This window comes from Ziziphus jujuba, chromosome 12, assembly GCF_031755915.1.
Source record: "Ziziphus jujuba cultivar Dongzao chromosome 12, ASM3175591v1".
Classification (NCBI taxonomy): domain Eukaryota; kingdom Viridiplantae; phylum Streptophyta; class Magnoliopsida; order Rosales; family Rhamnaceae; genus Ziziphus; species Ziziphus jujuba.
Genome location: NC_083390.1, coordinates 30,854 through 49,453, shown reverse-complemented (window position 1 = coordinate 49,453; position 18,600 = coordinate 30,854). Strand labels below are relative to the sequence as shown.

Below are 18,600 nucleotides of genomic sequence, written 5' to 3'. Positions count from 1 at the left end.
TCAACATGAGTAGAAAAGAAGAATTGATTTTCAAAGAAAACAACACGACGAGAAATACGAAATCTATTAGAATATGGATCATAGCAAACACAACCTTTGTGTGAAATACTATAGCCCATAAAAGCACATTTAATAGATTGAGCATAAAGTTTATGATGCTCATGAGGTGGCAAATGAACAAAACAAACACAGCCAAAAGTATGCATGTCAAAATAGTTGGGATGCTTATGATAAAGACGATAATAGGTAGATTCAAAATTCAAGACGCTTGAAGACAAGCAATTAATTAGATAAATTGTTGTACTTAAGGCTTCAACCTAGAATTTAGATGGAACAAAAGATTCAAATAATAAGGTTCGAACAACATCTAATAAATGACGGTTCTTACATTCAGTAACACCATTTTGTTGAGGTGTATAGGGACAAGAGCGTTGGGAAACAATTCCCTTTTGCTGAAGAAAATCATGAAATTCATGAGACATATATTCACCACCAAAATCTGACCTAAGTACTTTAATATTTGAAGAAAATTGGGTCTTAGTATAGGCTACAAATGTTTTAAAGACAAAAAATACCTCAGATTTAGAACGAAGAAAATAAATCCAAGTATACTTACTGTAATCATCAATGAATGTGACGAAGTACTTATAATTGGCATGAGATATAACAGGAGTAATGCCCCACACATCACTATGAATCATATCAAAATAATTTTTTTCATGACTACCATGAGAAGGAAAAGAAAGAGACTTACTTTTACCTAATTTACATGCAGAGCAATTAAAAGAAAGATGAGAGGAAAACTGATCTTTATTGCCCAATAAACCATAATTTATTAAATGAGATAGAACAACAGAATTAGGATGGCCTAAATGTTTATGCCATACTTCACCCTTTGGGTTTACATCAATACTAACCAAAGAAACAAAATTAGGAACAGAAAAGGACAAAGGAAACAAGCGTCCAACTTTAGGCCCCTTCCTTAGTATCTTCCCCGACACCTAATCCTGCACAATACAACCATCACGGGAAAATCGAACATCACAATTATTATCAACCAATTGTCCTACTGAAATGAGACTAGTAGAGAGCTGAGGAGATACAAGAACATTTTTAATTGAAGAATTAATGTCCCAGTAGCATGAATAGGTAACTCACTACCATTAGCAATCTAAATGTTTCCATAATATTTTTGAACATTGCTAAGAGTGTCACTGGAATTGGTCATGTGATTGGATGCACCAGAATCAACAAGCCAAGAGAAAGATGGTAGATTGCGCTTACCTTGAAGCCCTAAGGCTGAAAAGGCTATAATAATCATCTGCTGAACCATTTCTGGAGTAAGAGCTGATTTATCAACAGTTGTTGAACCAATAACAACCTGATTAGCTTGACAATTTTGGGACGAGTAGGACATTCTTTGATAATATGCCAAGACTTCTTACAATAGTTCCAAGATTTCTTTGCACAGTTAGAAGTAATATGTCCGTATTCCTTGCAGCTAAAACATTGAACTTGTCGCATGTCTCTCCCCTTGCTTTTCCAATGAGCTGCAGCATAAGCAATTGCATTATCATGCATTTTATTTTGCTGGAAAATAGTTTGTGTTGTAAGACACTGCTCTTCATGAAGTAATTCTCCAAAGCACACATCCAAAGAAGGAGAAGGATCATGATTCATTAGATTGGAGTAGGCTGCCTCATATTAAGGACGTAGTTTCATCAAAAACTAATCTCGCTTGCTCTGGTCATGCACTTTTTGGACAATAGCTAGAGATTCAGTTGGTACTTGGGACATGAATCATATCAACATATTATGCCTATAAGTTCTAAAATCCAGAGTAAAAATCTTGAATGGAGAGATCACCCTGAGAGTACCTAGCAATCTCGTACTCTAACTGAAAGCATTTGGCTGTATTGTCTTGATTATAAACCTTTTTCAAATACTCCTACATGTCTTTAGCTATCTTATATGGCCTCAGATTGGGAACAAGTGACTAATCAACTGATCCCAAAATCCATGTTATGACTTTAACATCTTTGACTCGCCACTAAGCCAATTTAGGAGGATCACTACCATTGATATGACCCCAGAGTTCCTTTCCCATGACAAACAATTGAAACTGAAATTCCCAGGTAGAATACTTCTTACTCGTAAAACGCACACCAAAATTATCCATGTTGCTAGTTGACATGATACCCATAACTCACCAAATGCAACAAGAAGAAAAGCAAATAAGTTAATCCGAGAATTTAAAAAAAAAAAAAAAAAAAAACCAGAAATAGCACTCACAAAGAATACCAAAAATATACCCAAAACCAAGATCTTAGACTCACAAGAAGACTCTCTAAAATTTTGAATTATGGCTCTGATACCATATCGTTTGGATTGAATATCCCTCATTGTGAGAGTCCCTCTCATTATATAGAAATTCTAGAGACTTACAATGGATTTACAAGGCTGATATCCAGCCAGTACATCAACTAAATCTAGGCTACTTTCTAGTAATTAAATCTATCTAAAGAAGTTACAGCTAATTAGATCTATCCAAATAAGGAAGAAGACTCTCTAAAATTTTGAATTATGGCTCTGATACCATATCATTTGGATTGAATATCCCTCATTATGAGAGTCCCTCTCATTATATAGAAATTCTAGAGACTTACAACGGATTTACAAGGCTGATATCCAGCCAGTACATCAACTAAATCTAGGCTACTTTCTAGTAATTAAATCTATCTAAACCAGGAAGTTATAGCTAATTAGATCTATCCAAATAAGGAAGTTACAGCTATACTACTAATTACAATATATTTGCAGCTGTAATATGCCTTGATATATGCTGTCAAGTAAGCCTAATTTGGTAGATTGAGAAGAGGAAATACAACTTAAAAGCTTGTGAGCTGGAGAAAGCCTATTTAGGTCTTGGGCAACCTTAATCTTAGCTTTGTTTAAGTTTTTAATGACCATTTTGGCTTAGATAATTGAAAGGGAAATTAATTACATGGTTAATTGATAGAATTAGAAAGAAATTCCAATTTGAGTATACTTTCCATATACTTTATTTGCTATGAGAGAAGGAGTGAATGAATTTAGTAGCTCTTTGTTGATGATTAGAAAATTAATTAGTCACTAATAACCAAATTAAGAAGTCATTTGTTTGATCCGAGTGAAGTCATGGTCCTAGAACTTTTGATCATAGAATTCAAATACAATTTGTGTGATGTTGATTTTATTTTGCATTTTTTCTAGTTGTTAATTTAGTTTATAGTTAAATTTAAATTGTTGAGTTGTTGATTTCTTAGATAAGGTTAATTAGTGAAAGTCTATAGTATTTGATTGAATAGAAGCTATTTTTGGAACAATCAATCCTAGTATGAACGATTTCGTACTCATTTTCTTTATTAGTTGAATGATCTGTTTACTTGTGGGATTCAATCAAATCAAGTTTTTGGGTTTGATTGGCTTGAAATTTAATATTGACTCAATCATCAATCAACTTTTTGACATTGTTGCCAGGGATTGAATTAAGATTTCATTTTTCAGAATTTTATTTTAGCAAATATTAGAGTTAAGCTTGTTAATTTTAATATAGGATCATTTTTCTTTTTTGTTGTCTTAATTTTAGAATTAGTATGTTTAAGTTTGTTGGTTGTTTGTTTAGCTTTTATTTTGGCTTTTGTAGGTAAATGCTAATGAGTCAAAATCTAGATACTGTACCTTATAATATGGAAATAGAGAAAAGCTTTATGTAACCTTCAAAAAGTAAGAAAAAAGCAAGAGTTGTTAGATTAAGAAGAAGAAGCTATGGTCAAGAACAATAACAATGAAGCTCCACCACAACCTCCTTCCATTTTGGATTATTTCAACGTCTTTGAGGAATTTTTAGGGAACCTATCAATGTAAAAAAATTTGATTGTCATGGTGCAGCAAAATTAATTTGAAGATTTTACTAATGGGGTTTTAAATATATATCTTGCTATGTTTTTACAAGTTGCAGATACGATTAAGATGAATGATGTTAGAGATGATGCAATTCGGTTGAGATTGTTTTCTTTTTATTTAAGGTATAAATCTCTTAATTGACTACAGACTCTATAATGGGATTCTATCACCATATAGGAGAAAACGATAGAGAAATTTTTGAACAAGTTCTTTCCACCTTTCATGTCTTCATAATTGAGGAGTGAAATTAGCCAATTTAGACAATAAGATTGTGAGCCACTACATTAAGCCTGGAAAAGATTGAAAGATTTGTTGATGAGATGTCCTCAACATGATTATGAGATTGGATGTTTATTGATATTTTCTATAATGGATTACATGGTTAAACTAAATCCATTGTAGATAGCTTAAGCGGAGGTTCTTTTACGAAGCAACAAGTTGAGGAAGCTTTCACATTATGGAAGAATTAACTTATAATTTTTATAATTGACCAACGAAGAGGCAATTGAAGAAATATAATGGTGTATTTGAGTTAGATGCCTTCAATAACTTGATATCTAAAGTGGCATTGTCATACCAACTAGCTTCTTTTATTCAAGTTTATAAACTATTAGAGAATGTTGCTCAAATTGTTAATCTATAAAGTGATGCAATAATTGGGCAATGTTAATTTTCAGCAAATCAAAAAAGGAATTGTGTTTAGACCTACTAATAAGTTGCTTAATTACCATAATCCTAATTTAACAAGCCATGATAAATTTTTTTGGTCTAACTAAAGGAATGTTGCTAATCCACTACCGAGCTTTTCTAAACCTAAGGAAGAGAAGTCATCATTTGTTGACTTGATTACTTCAATTATTATTGAGACAAAAGGAAGATTTAACATGAATGAAGCAAGAATTAGTGCTATTGAAACCCATTGTACTAATTTAGGTGCATCAATGAAGAGTTTAGAGCATCACATGGGACAATAAGCTAACGAAATTAAAGGAAAGACGGTTGGTTCTTTTCCTAGTGATACTAAGCCTAATCCTAAGCAAGTTTTGTTTGTTGAGTTGAAATATGGAAGAATCTTGCATGTCCCCCAAGTTAAAAGAAGTGAGTTTGTATGCAAATCTCTTGTTAGAGAAATTTCTTATAATTGTAAATCATATGTAGAGAAGAGGAATGTTATTTAAAAAAGTTCCATTGTTCGTGTCAGGACCCGTCCAGAATTCCTTCCCCGGAACCCTAGACAGCCCTAATCCCAGGGAAACCCTACGGGACCCTCCAACGGAAAATCCGACAGAGCCTCCCCAAAGGGATTTACTTACCACAAATTACCTGCACTGAAAACACACTTCTAAAAATATCTCCTTATTCCTCCCGCAACTACAAACTGATTCCACAAATTTCAGCACTTCTCAAAAGCAACAACAGTCCAGTGCATAAATAAAACAGAAGTATCCCAATAGTATACAGAGCTTTAAGAAGTGCTAAACAACAGAAATACAACAAGGCTGAAAAGAAATAATACACTGAAATGAAAGAGTACAGAGTACGTCTCGAAACACAACAGCAGCGGAAAACTTGGTTCGCTCCGGAAGAACGTCTACCACCACTTGCACCTAAGGGAACGGAATTTAAGAGTGTGAGATGCTAATCATCTCCGTGAGTAACCCGAACTACTGAACACTTTTTAATAATAATAATAAAATAATAACAATTAAGGAGTGGAACAAATACCAACAATAAATAAATAAATAATAATAACCTTTGGAAAATAATGATTTCCCTCAAAACTCTCACCAATCGCTCCGTTTGAAATGTTCCCTTTTTAAAACCTTTTCGCAAAACCCAATGTACATAACTCCCATAAATCAAGGGATTAAACCATTTGATAAACAATAATTAAATAAATGCATACCCCAAATATATAATTAAAATGTAATAAATTATAATAAATAATTTTGAACACCTTTGGGGTTTAAACCATTATTTGCAATTTACACCGACAATTACACCTGACGCACCACACCATATACCGGTGATGCCCTCCGATACCCAGCGTCCCGAGCACCGACTGGCGGGGGGTTAAAGAGAGAAACCTGCAGTGGTCACTTCGGCGTCCCGACAGTACCGACTGCTAAAAAAACCATCACCCGGCCAAGGAGGGGGGCGGCTGTGGCCAATAACAACTTGCCTGCCCACGGTCCAATGGCAACTCACGGGTGAAGTAAAAACCGCATGCTAAACCATATAATAACCGCGTGCTAAACCACGTGTCCATACACCATACACCAGAACACCAATACTGTATGAGTGCGTCTAAAAATAACCATTAACAACCAACCGTACCGTTTTTCCAAAAACCACCGTGGGAAGTATACCAAATTTTCACAAAACACCATCCCACATATTTTTATTCAACAACCCGGTACGAAACAACGATAATCAACAAACCACAATTTTCCTCGAAATACGAGATGCAACCATAAAAATACCGCGGGCATAATTTATAAAATTTAACCAAATATTTTCATAAAATATTTAACCCAATTATGCCCGAGAAATCACATTTGAAACCACGTAAAATCAATACCGAATACCTTGCTCATGCATAACAAATAAATTAAATTAAACCGCATTAAAACCATAATTGAACCACACCACATGAGCATAATTTTAAATACTAAATTAAATACCAATTAAATATAATTAATTGCCCAAAATAATTTTTGAAGGTGGGTCACTCACCTGGAGCGTGCAAATCAACTAAGATCCTCCTCGGGATCAACTCCGCCACTTGTACGTGCACCTAAACAACCACAGTGCACAAACCAAAAATATTAATATTTTATTCGGGTAATTTCCAAATGGATACCCGGGGAGCGAACACCAAGCGACATCTAAAGGGTTACGAGTTATATACCGAATCGAAGCTCACGTGATGAGGATCACGGATTCGGTCTTACTTTCCGGTGATCGGACCCGACGGGGTCGGAATCTCGCCGGAAAGCTTTTCGAGTTTCGGCTCCACAATTCTCCCAAACCGTCGCGAATTGGCGGAAACGGAAGTCGGATTCGGGTTCAGGAGGTCGAACACTGCGGACTGGAGCTGGCCAGAATTTTTGCACTGTTCCGGCGAGTACCCGGTTTAAACCCCAAAGGTGTTCAAAATTATTTATTATAATTTATTACATTTTAATTATATATTTGGGGTATGCATTTATTTAATTATTGTTTATCAAATGGTTTAATCCCTTGATTTATGGGAGTTATGTACATTGGGTTTTGCGAAAAGGTTTTAAAAAGGGAACATTTCAAACGGAGCGATTGGTGAGAGTTTTGAGGGAAATCATTATTTTCCAAAGGTTATTATTATTTATTTATTTATTGTTGGTATTTGTTCCACTCCTTAATTGTTATTATTTTATTATTATTATTAAAAAGTGTTCAGTAGTTCGGGTTACTCACGGAGATGATTAGCATCTCACACTCTTAAATTCCGTTCCCTTAGGTGCAAGTGGTGGTAGACGTTCTTCCGGAGCGAACCAAGTTTTCCGCTGCTGTTGTGTTTCGAGACGTACTCTGTACTCTTTCATTTCAGTATATTATTTCTTTTCAGCCTTGTTGTATTTCTGTTGTTTAGCACTTCTTAAAGCTCTGTATACTATTGGGATACTTCTGTTTTATTTATGCACTGGACTGTTGTTGCTTTTGAGAAGTGCTGAAATTTGTGGAATCAGTTTGTAGTTGCGGGAGGAATAAGGAGATGTTTTTAGAATTGTGTTTTCAGTGCAGGTAATTTGTGGTAAGTAAATCCCTTAGGGGAGGCTCTGTCGGATTTTCCGTTGGAGGGTCCGGTAGGGTTTCCCTGGGATCAGAGCTGTCTAGGGTTTCGGGGAAGGAATTCTGGACGGGTCCTGACAGTTCGTGTTAGTGAAATCCCTTGTGTTGTTGATTCAAAATCTATTGATGTTAATCAGACTTAGTGTGAAAATTCCAAGTTTTTGAAAGACTTATTAGTGATTTTGTTGAGGAAAAGACATTTTTGTTGGTGCTAAGCAAGGTGATAATATGGAGTTTAAGAAGATTGTGATTGAAAGAGAGGAGCCTAAGGATGATAAGTTCTAGAAACCTAATTCTAAGGTTGTCCCTGGTTCTATTTCTTTTTCTTTTAAACCTCTAATTCCATTTTTGCCTTATCCCTAAAGATTGTCTAAGAAGAAGTTAGATGACCAGTTTTTTAATTTTTTGGATGTTTTTAAAATGATTTAAGTCAATATACCACTGGTTAAGGCATTGCAAAGGATGTCTAATTATGCAATTTTTTTTAAAGAGATTATGTCTAAGAAAAAGAAGTTGGAAGAGTATTTCTTTGATGGAAGAGTGTAGTTTTATTCTTAAGAGTGTGGTAGCCAAAAGCTTAAAGATCCAGGGAGTTTTACAATTCCTTGTACCATTTGTGATATGAAGTTTAAGAAAACTTTATGTGACCTCAGTTTGAGTATAAATCTTATCCCGCTCTCGATCTTTAACAAGCTTGTTCTTAGAAATGTGAAGCTAACCAATAGCACTCTTCAAATGGTGGATCAATCTTTACTTACACCATTTGGTATTGTTGACGATGTCTTAATGAAAGTTGGTAAATTATATTTTCGGTTGATTTTGTTGTCTTGGATATTTAAGTTGATAAATATGTGCCTATTATCTTAGGTAGGCCATTTTTAGCCACAGTAAAGTTTTGATTAATGTTCAGAGTAGAAATCTTACTTTGAGAGTGAATAATGATGAAGTGAAGTTTGATATTATGTATACTATGAAAGTTTTAGAGAACATACAATCTTGTCATAAGATTGGGGTTATAAATATTTTGAAGAATTCAGTTTTTCATAAGATGAGTCATAATGAGATTGTTCAAAAACCTTTAAATGACTTAATTGTGGAATTTTGTTAAAAGTAGAAGCCTAATTATAAGTTCAAGATCTTTCATGGAGTTTTGCTTAAAAGGAGAATTCAGGAGAAAAAGAAGAAGAACATTAAAAGTTTGAATTCAAAGTTTGATCGAGATTCGAAAGTTTGAGTCATTAATGATTTGAGAGCAGCTTAAGAGAGCTTTATATTGAAGAATGTTTTTTTTTTTTTTAAGGATATTTAGAGCTTGAAGGCCAAAATGGTAATTCGCTTTGAGTATTTGATAAGAAGATTAAAGACAACAGTTGCTTGATTTTGATTTGGTTTTTTGCGAGCATGGAATTTTCTATGGTTTCTTTGAAATCATTGCTTGGCTAAGTCTAGCTAAAGACATTAAATAAAGGCTTCTTAGGAGGCAACTCAAGTTTTTGAATCTTTATTCTCTTTATGTTTAAGTCATTTTCTTTTTATTTTGGTTTAGTTTTTAAAGTTTCTTTAAGTTTGAATAATGTTTGCATTTGGTTGGTTTTTCTTGTTTTTAGTTTACTAGATAATGTTGTTTTTCTTTGTTTGTAGGTTTTAATCATTTGGAAACTATTTTTAAGCATTCTAAGATTATGATGAGTGTAAATGTGCTTAGAGAAAATGATTTTCAAGCTTCAAGCATGATTGAGAAGTTAAGCAACTAAAAGTGTAGAAAGTATTGTTTTGGTCAAATTTTAAGTAAGAAAGAGTGCTAAACACTTAGAATTTTTGCTTAAAAAGTTCGGGCATGGCCACCCTAGAAAATACAGCGGCCATTCTAACTTAATGCCCATCAGACCTGATTTTTGAACGAAAAGTTGACTATATATATCCATAGTTAAATATATATTACACCTATTGTTTCCAACAATCTTAAGATGAATTCATTGTGTCTTATTACTTTGGTATCATTATAAAGTTATTTTATTTCTTTGTTATTATATATATATTTTTAATGAAATTGCTCTCTAAATTCTTATTTAAGGTAAATGGAGAGAGTGAGAATATGGTTTCACCTAGTCTATTGTGACTATGGGCAATTCATTTGTGCTTTCAACAACTACTGGTGCTTGTCATGAGGAGAAGCTGAAAAAGTTCAACGGAGTTGAAATTCAAAAGATGGCAACAAAAGATGTTTTTTTATTTGACTACTTTGAATTTAGCTAAGTTTTTGAAAGAAGATGCCCTTCTGCCTAGCATATTTGTGGAATCTAGGGCTGCTATAAATGCTTGACATCATTCAAATTTTTTATGCAAAAAATTATATCCTTAATGGATTAGACAATATACTTTATAATATGTATAGTTCAATGAAAACTACAAAAACCTTATGGGAGTCTTTGGACAAGAAATGCAAGATCGAAGATATTGGAATGAAGAAAATCATAGTGGGTCACTACAAAATGGTGGACTCCAAATTGGTCCTTAATCAAGTCCAAGAAATGCAATTGGTTTTACTTGAGATTCATGTAGAGAATGTGGTTCTAAGTGAATGTTTTTAAGTGGTAGCCATCACTACCATTTTGGAAGGATTCTAAAAACTACCTTAAGTATAAGCGTAAGAAAATGGGATTTGAAGATTTGCTAGTAAGGCTTATGATTAAGGAAGACAATCATAATTCTGAAATATATATATATATATATATATATATATATGGGGGATATCTTATGGAGGCTAAGCAAATACTGGGGAAAATAGAGTAAAAAATAACAAGAAAAGAAAGCATTTTGCATAAGACCATAAAAATAACAAGAAGTTTAAATTTAATGGAAAATGTTTCAATTGCAACAAGCTTGGCCGTGAAGCACAAGATTGCTGAAATAACAAAGGACAAGTAAATCCAAAAAAGAAGCCTCAGACTGACGTAAATATGATCGAAGAAGATAAGCTTTCTACAAATATATTAGAAATGAATTTTCTATCGTCGTACATGAGGTCATTTTACCTAGTAAAACATAAAATGATAGTGGGTGGACATTGGGGCTACATGCCATGTGTGTGTGGATTGGAAGATATTTTCAGCCAATCAACAATATGATCATGAGGAGCAACTTTTCATGGGAAATTTTTCTACTACAAAGGTTAAAAGGCAAGAAAAAGTGATTTCGAAGATGACATCAAGAAAGGAGATTAATTTGAATAATGTGTTACATGTTCTTGATATCCGTAAAAATGTTATTTTTGGACCTTTGTTGAGAAAGAATGGTTTTTAGACCAGTTTTTGAGTCTAATAAGTTTGTACTTGCCAAGAATATAATGTATGTGGAAAAAAGGTATCTATGTGATGGTCTTTCCAAGTTAAATGTGATGATAATTGTGTCCAAAAATAAAGTTATTCCTTATGCTTATAAGCTTGAGTATTCTAATATATAGCATAGTAGATTAGGACATGCTAATTATAATATTACATAAATTAATTAACATGGATCTATTGCATAAGTTTCACATTAATTTAAACAAGAAATGTGAAAAATGTGTTGAGGCTAAATTAACTAAAACATCATTCTATTCTACAAATAGAAGTAGAAAACCTCTAGAATTAATTTACATTGATATTTGTGACTTAAAATTCGTGCAAACTAAAGGTGAGAAAAAGTATTTAATTATTTTTATTGATGATTGTACAAAATATTGTTATATCTACTTACTAAGAAGCAAAGATTAGGCACAAGAGATGTTTAAACTTTATAAAAATGAAGTTGATAATCAATTTAATAAAAAGATAAAAATATTAAGAAGTGATAGAGGTGGTGAATATTAATCATCACCTTTTGGTGAGTTTTGTTCTCTACATGGAATTATTTACCAAACAACTATTCTTAACAAGTTGCCTCATAAGAAGGTAGATAAAATTCCTTATGAATTATAATCCTTATTATTGGTTATGCTATTAATAGCAGTGCATATTGCTTTCTTATATACAAATATGAAATTTCTAATATACATGTGAATACAATTATTAAATCTAGGATGCATCTTTCTTTGAAGATGTATTTCCTCATAAAAGTGCACAAGAAAGAAGTTCATTATAATGAACTTATGATAATATCAATCAAGATAACCAAACAAATCATCAAAATAATAAGGATTAGGGATCTACACAATAAAAAGAATATAATGAACTTATGATAATATCAATCAAGATAACCAAACAAATCATCAAAATAACAAGGATTAGGGATCTACACAATAAAAAAATAGAACCTAGGCATGGTAAGAGGATCAAGTTTGCAATGTCATTTGGTCTTGATTTTCTACTTTCTTTATTAGAAAATGAGACTCAAACTTATAAGAAGCTATTAATTCTCTAGAAGCTTCATTATGGTAAAAAGGCTATAAATGCTGAAGTAGAACCTATCATGCAAAATCATACATGGGAATTACTAGATCTTCCTCTTGGAAATAAACTTTTAGATTATAAATAGATTTTCAAAAGGATGATAAAAACTGATGGAACAATTGACAAATAAAAGCAAGACCTATTGTTAAAGTATATAAGCAAAGTGAAGGCTTAGGCCACTTTGGCATATATTCACTAGTAACAAGAATAATATCCATAAGAATACCTATCACAATTGCAACATTGTACATTTTAGAAATACATCAAATGGAGATTAAAGCAACATTTTAATTAGCAGATTTAGATAAGGAAATTTATGCCAAATAACTTGAAGGGTTTATCGCTCCTAGAAAAGAAAAGAAAGTATGCAAACTTGTTAAATCTTTATATGAATTAAAACAAGCATCAAAATAACGACATTTAAAATTTGACAATGTATTAATATCAAATGATTTTGAAATAAATGAGTGTGATAAATGTATACATATTAAAGTCCCATTTCAGAAATGTTGAAGTTTGAAAGGATATTGATTTTTGAGATTTAGTTTCCTTGGAATTAGTTCTTTGGGAATAAATTTTCCCTTTGTTATATTTAGTAAGTAGTAGGAAAGTTAGGAATTATAAATAATTAAATTTGATATTGTATAATAAATTAAAGATAAATTTATATTTAAAAAATTCCTAAAACTACTTTCCCTAAGATTTTTAAAATACACTTTCATATATGAGAATAATTTTCTGACATATTTTCTCATGTAAATTGGAATTTAATTCCCTAGTCCCATGCCATTTCACCTTAAAATAAATAAAAAAATAGAGAAAAGTCATTAGTTTTATAAGAAAATTAGATTCCTACTAACTTTATTATTATTTATATGGGGCCTATATATACTAAAGATAGTTTTGTCATTTTTTGTTTTATAATCAAAGCAACCAAGAAAATGTTAACCAATAATTTTGATATGAAAGATACGGGAGTTGTAAATGTAACACCAAGAATTAAAATTTCTAGATTCTTTGATGGACTAGTTTTATCTCAATCGCATTATGTTAGGAAAATATTTCAGAAATTTGATAAGTTTGACACTAATCTAATGAAAAAAACCTTATGATCCAAACTATCATTTAGTGAAGAATAATGGTCAAGGTAAGCGCAAATAGAATAAACTTGAATAATTATAAATTTAATATATCTTATGAATTGTACTTGATCAAATATAGCTTATTTGGTTAATAGATTGAGTAGATATACAAATAATCTTGAAATGGATCATTGAAAAGTTATAGTGAGAGTTCTTTAATGTTTGAGATATAATTATGGGCTACGTTATAGAAGATATCTCATTGTACTTGAAGGGCATAATGATGCAACTTGGATATTTGATACTAAGGACTTTAAATCCATGAGCGGATATGTCTTCAATTTCGGAGGAGCAGTAGTATCATGGAAATCCATAAAAAAAAAAAAAAAAGAATGTATAGCTAGATCTATTATAGAATCTAAATTTATAGCATTAGATAAGGTTGGTGAGAAAGCCAAATGGCATAAAGATTTTTTTAAAGGATATTTCATGTTGGCCTACTTCTGTACTTAGTATGCATACATTATGATAATCAATATGCAATTGGAAAAGCTCAAAACAATATATATAACGATAAGTCACGACATATATATATATATATATATATATATATAATATAATACCATTAAATAATTGCTTTCTACTAGTATTATCATAATTGACTATATAAAGTCCAAAAACAACTTAGCAAATCTGTTTACTAAAGGTTTAAATAAAAAGCAAGTATAGGATTTATCAAGGGAATGAGATTAAAACCCATTATAAATAAGTTATCAAAATGGATATCCAACCTTGTTATCTGAAATCACAACATCTAGGTTTAAAAGGGACAACTAAATTATGATTTATTCAAATAAAGATTATAGAGAGCAAATCTCTTACACATGTGCTATGATTATGTAGTGTTGTGTGTACTAGGTTAAGCTAAAGCTGTTAATGATTTATACACCTTGGTAATCCAAATGTAGTTATTGTTAATGATTTATACACCTTGGTAATCCAAATGTGGTTACGTAAGAAACTTTTAATAGGACATTACCTATATGAGTGTGAAATGAGATTTTTTCTTAGAGAATTTTGAGGTTGAATTTTCTAAAGTACTCAAAAATACCAGAAATTGTTCAGGCCAAATTAATACAACTGTTAAATTTAGATATGTTAAGAAAGATACTATGTGATTATTTTTTATCTTGGTTTGACATAAATGGTTGACAGTTCAAGACATTATATGTTCACTGATTGACTAAATCCGATAATATTTCACTATGTAAGGTTCAAAACCTAAGATATCGATCTCGATGCAGTATTTTTTCTACTTGAAACTCGCTTATGCATTTGGATTTTTTCATTGACATATTATAAAGTAAGTTTTTGTTGCGGGGGATTGTTGGAAATTTAATATATATATATATATATATATGAAATATATTCCATCGATACTTTTATCAATATGGAAATTTTGAATTTGTAAGTAATAAACCTGATAATAATATAATATAAAAAAAAAAGGGACGTATGTAAACCAGCAGCGATGCCAGCTGCTACCCCCAATCAACGCCCAACTGTCTCAAAATATCGATCGCCCCGTCCCCACCGCCGCCGCTCAGTGACCATTGTCCGCACTGTTTGCAATCTGGTAACATTGTTTCCTTTTATATATGAAAAACGGAATATTTGATTAGCTTGATCAATTTCCTTTCTAGTTTTGTGTGTATTCTTCAGGAGAATTGTCCATTGTCCTTTATTCGTTTTCCTCTGGACAGAGATCCGTTAGATAAAGTTGACGAGCAATAATTTTTTCGTTTGCTTCCGGTGAGTTCTAAGCTTTCGGTTTTGCTATTATATATATAAATATACATTGTAAAAATATATATATATATATATATATAATTTTTTTTTTTGACATTCTAGGCCAATTTTCTCATTCTGTATACCTTCTTTCACTTTTCTCATTCTAGTTTTTGTATATTTTTAATTTGAGAAAAAAGAAAATAGATTTTTTTTCAATAAAGTTAACCTTGAAACTCAGAAATTTTTGTCTTTAACTTAATTTTGCTTTGTTGGCCTTGATCTTCGTTTTAGGGTTAGGATGTTTTTGACATCAGAAATTGTAGATTTTTAATTTCATCAAGGATGCCAATTTTTGCTTAATAGTCGTTCTCAGAATAGAAGAGTAGAAGATGGGGGCATCAGACTCAGAAGGTTCTCAACGTAACCCTATACGAAAAGTTCTGGGGTTGGGCTACTGGGTGCAAGGTTTTAGGTGCTTCCCCTGGATGGTCGTCAACTTCTTCCTTAAGGATGCCCTCCACGTGCACCCCTCTACCCTCCAGCTCCTCCAGAACTCTGCCAACCTTCCCATGGTTGCAAAGCCCCTCTTCGGCATTCTTTCTGACGCAGTCTATCTCGCCGGCCAGCACCGTATTCCCTACATCGCCATTGGAGGTATTTTACCACCTTCTTTTCCTTTTATACGTCTTAGCTATACCCTGAATCCTCTTGTCTCCGCTCTGCTTTCTGTTTTAAATTATTTAGTGTTCAATAAGGTAAATATGTGATAAAATAAGCTATTTGCAAGTAGGCAATCACATTTAACAATGGCACTAAAAACATCATGCTTCCACTAGTGCTGATCGTGCTTCCATCTTATTAGCTTCTTTGTCTACTTTTTGCAGCCAGTCATAGACTTATGCACCAAGTCCATGTTTCACACTGTTTCTCCTAATCCCTCTCATAAGCTTGCTAATAGACCAGACCATGGGATATATTTGTGGTTACGTTAGTTTCTTATTGACCTCCACGGAGCAAAACGAATTCCTGCAAACACTTGGTTTAGAATTATATGGGCAGTTGCTAATGGAAAGTATTATCAGGTAAAGAACTTCATGTTTTTCTAGTGACATCATAAAGTGCTTCATCATGTTGTTTCTTTAAAAAGATAAATTATGAACTTGGGAGGAATAACAAATTAGATGTAGCAGGCCTAATGGCTGTCATCATAGGTTAGTTGACTGCCGTCCTTAGACTTGATATGAATAGATAACAGACATTACAGAACATTCAATGAAGTTCTTGCAAAAATAAAGTTGGCATGCGTATATAAGTTGGATCTTGCTGGTTAGACTCCCTCAAGAAACGAGGGTTTGTTAATTTTCTGGAAGCTACTTATTATCTTAGCTCGATGGTTGTGACAAGATCTTTTACGTTGACATTATCTTGTTAAATGAATTTTGTTATTCATCACTTTATTTTGGGGTGGGGTTTTGAAGATGTAAAACCTTCCAGTCACGGTTTTAATTCAGTTTGCAATTTTCTGAAAAGCAAAAATATTTCCAAGCTTATTCATTATCCAAGGCTACCGTGATGAAAACTGTCCTGAGATAATTTAGAAACTTTTGAAACTTTATTTGAGGTTGTATTGGATCATAGATATACTACTTTAGGTCTAACTCTGTACTAACCCTAATCATCTGTTTGTGCAGCTATTTTACAAGCAGCCTCATGGTTAGCTATAGCAACCCTTGCCCAATCAAGCATCTCGATTTCTACCTTGACCTTATTTCTCCTCCTTAGTAACCTTGGTGCTTCAATAGCTGAAGTTGCAAATGATGCGATTGTTGCTGAAGCAGGTAAACAGCTTACTTCCTCTAGAAGTTCTCAAACTCCATCCTCTGGTGAGCTCCAGTCTTTTGTTTGGATGGCTTCATCTGCTGGTGGAGTCTTTGGAAATCTCCTAGCTGGTCTTGTAATTGACAGATTCTCTCCACGAAAGATGTTCCTCCTTTTTGGATTTTTACTCCTTCTCCAGTTCTTTATAACAATTACTGTACGGGAAAGTTCATTAAACCTTCCCAAAAGTCCCCCAACAGTTGGGATTCGGAAACAGCTTTCAGAGCTGACAGTTGCCTTGAAAAAACCAGAGATTGCTTATTCAGTAACATGGTTTGCTGCATCGAATGCCATAATTCCAACCCTGACAGGTACCATGTTCTTTTACCAAACGCAATGTCTGAAGATTGAGTCATCAGTGCTGGGTATCTCTAAGGTGTTTGGGCAGGCTGCAATGCTCCTATGGAGCATAATCTATGATCGTTGCTTGAAGGTGTTCCCATCAAGGAAAGTAATATCGGCCATTCAGGCAGTGATGGCAGTATTTATGGTATCAGATGTGTTGTTTGTGAAAGGAATCTACCGAAGTATGGGAATGCCAGATTCGCTTTATGTTATGATTTTTTCAGGTCTCTCGGAGGTTCTGTTCTTTATTAAGATTCTGCCATTTAGCGTTCTTATAGCGCGTCTCTGCCCACCAGGGTGCGAAGGATCACTGATGGCCTTTGTTATGTCGGTAATAGCGGTTGCTTTTATAGTGAGCGGTTACCTTGGTGTTGCCCTTGCATCCTATGTTGGGGTAACAGGGAATAATTTTTCTGGGTTTCCACTTGCATTGCTGATACAGGCGATCTGCACACTTCTGCCAGTATATTGGTCATCCAACATTCCTGATGATGATGAGAAATCCAAGAACAAGAACGAATAGCTTTTTTGTGATTTACTCTAAATTGTGTATGTTTTTGTTATAGTTACAAATTAAAGTAGTATCATTACTAAATGTTTTGTACTAATGGAACAGACAAAGATGTAGTATGACATTGCCTGTTATCCAAGAAAGAAAAATGATATATGCGTTTGAATTTTTGTGTAGTAGTCCTTGGGGAAGTCAATTATCTTCTGATTTGAGGGAGGGAGGGCCATCTTGCTTTTGCGTTGCATTTTATTTAGGCATGCGTTCCAATGCTACCTCTTCCTGGCCAATCTGGACCCTGAAAAATCTCCACTAGAAAAGCTTAAAAACAAACTATATGCAAGGGTCACCCGAAGTCTAATACTTAAGGGTAAATTTTTTTTTGTTTTTTTGTGTGTATTTTGTTTTTGTTTGTCTTAATCAATCATACTCCATTAGAAAACAAACCAAATACAACGAAAAAGATTACATCGTGTCATGGACTCCTCCTAGCTTACCAAATTCGAGAGGTGAGTAGGAAACAAAAAATATGACTCCCTTACGAACTGGGAATTGCATGCCCATTTAGGCAAAATAATTAGCTAACTTGTTTACAGATCTAGAGCCCAAACAAAATTACAAGATTAAAAAAAAAAAAAAAAAAAAAAAAAAAAAAAAAAAAAAAAACGAGAAAAGAAAAGAAAAATTGAGATAGACAATTCTACAAAAGGGGAACATTGTCAACGAATACCATTCAAAGATTTTGATTGAAAAGCTTGAACAATTGATCTTACATCTTCACATATAATAG

General features: G+C 33.0%; 1 protein-coding gene and 1 non-coding gene across 15 annotated transcripts; one reads left to right on the top strand and one right to left on the bottom strand.

Annotated features, from left to right (window-relative positions):
* Window positions 1-4,176: 4,176 nt before the first annotated feature.
* LOC112490120 (small nucleolar RNA R71) lies at window positions 4,177-4,283 on the bottom strand. The gene has a single exon (XR_003054396.1). It is a non-coding gene; the product is annotated as a small nucleolar RNA R71 (small nucleolar RNA).
* Window positions 4,284-14,568: 10,285 nt separating this feature from the next.
* LOC107406750 (probable folate-biopterin transporter 7) lies at window positions 14,569-17,992 on the top strand. 14 transcript variants are annotated; one of them, XM_025069589.3, is made up of 4 exons: window positions 14,569-14,924; window positions 15,052-15,100; window positions 15,458-15,733; window positions 16,771-17,992. In XM_025069589.3, the coding sequence occupies exons 3-4, from the start codon at window positions 15,469-15,471 to the stop codon at window positions 17,823-17,825; spliced, it is 1,320 nt and encodes a 439-aa protein (XP_024925357.3). In that variant the 5' UTR covers window positions 14,569-14,924; window positions 15,052-15,100; window positions 15,458-15,468; the 3' UTR covers window positions 17,826-17,992. The 14 variants fall into 14 exon arrangements, with proteins under 14 accessions (XP_024925357.3, XP_024925355.3, XP_024925353.3 ...); XM_025069587.3 differs by having other exon boundaries at window positions 15,453-15,733; XM_025069585.3 differs by having other exon boundaries at window positions 15,443-15,733.
* Window positions 17,993-18,600: the final 608 nt, after the last annotated feature.

What these genes read in the sequence shown, in the direction of transcription:
- LOC107406750 (XM_025069589.3), top strand. Translation starts at nt 15,469, where the DNA reads ATGGGGGCATCAGACTCAGAAGGTTCTCAACGTAACCCTATACGAAAA. An exon ending in TCCCTACATCGCCATTGGAG is followed by an intron (nt 15,734 to 16,770) that starts GTATTTTACCAC and finishes CTGTTTGTGCAG; the next exon opens with CTATTTTACAAGCAGCCTCA.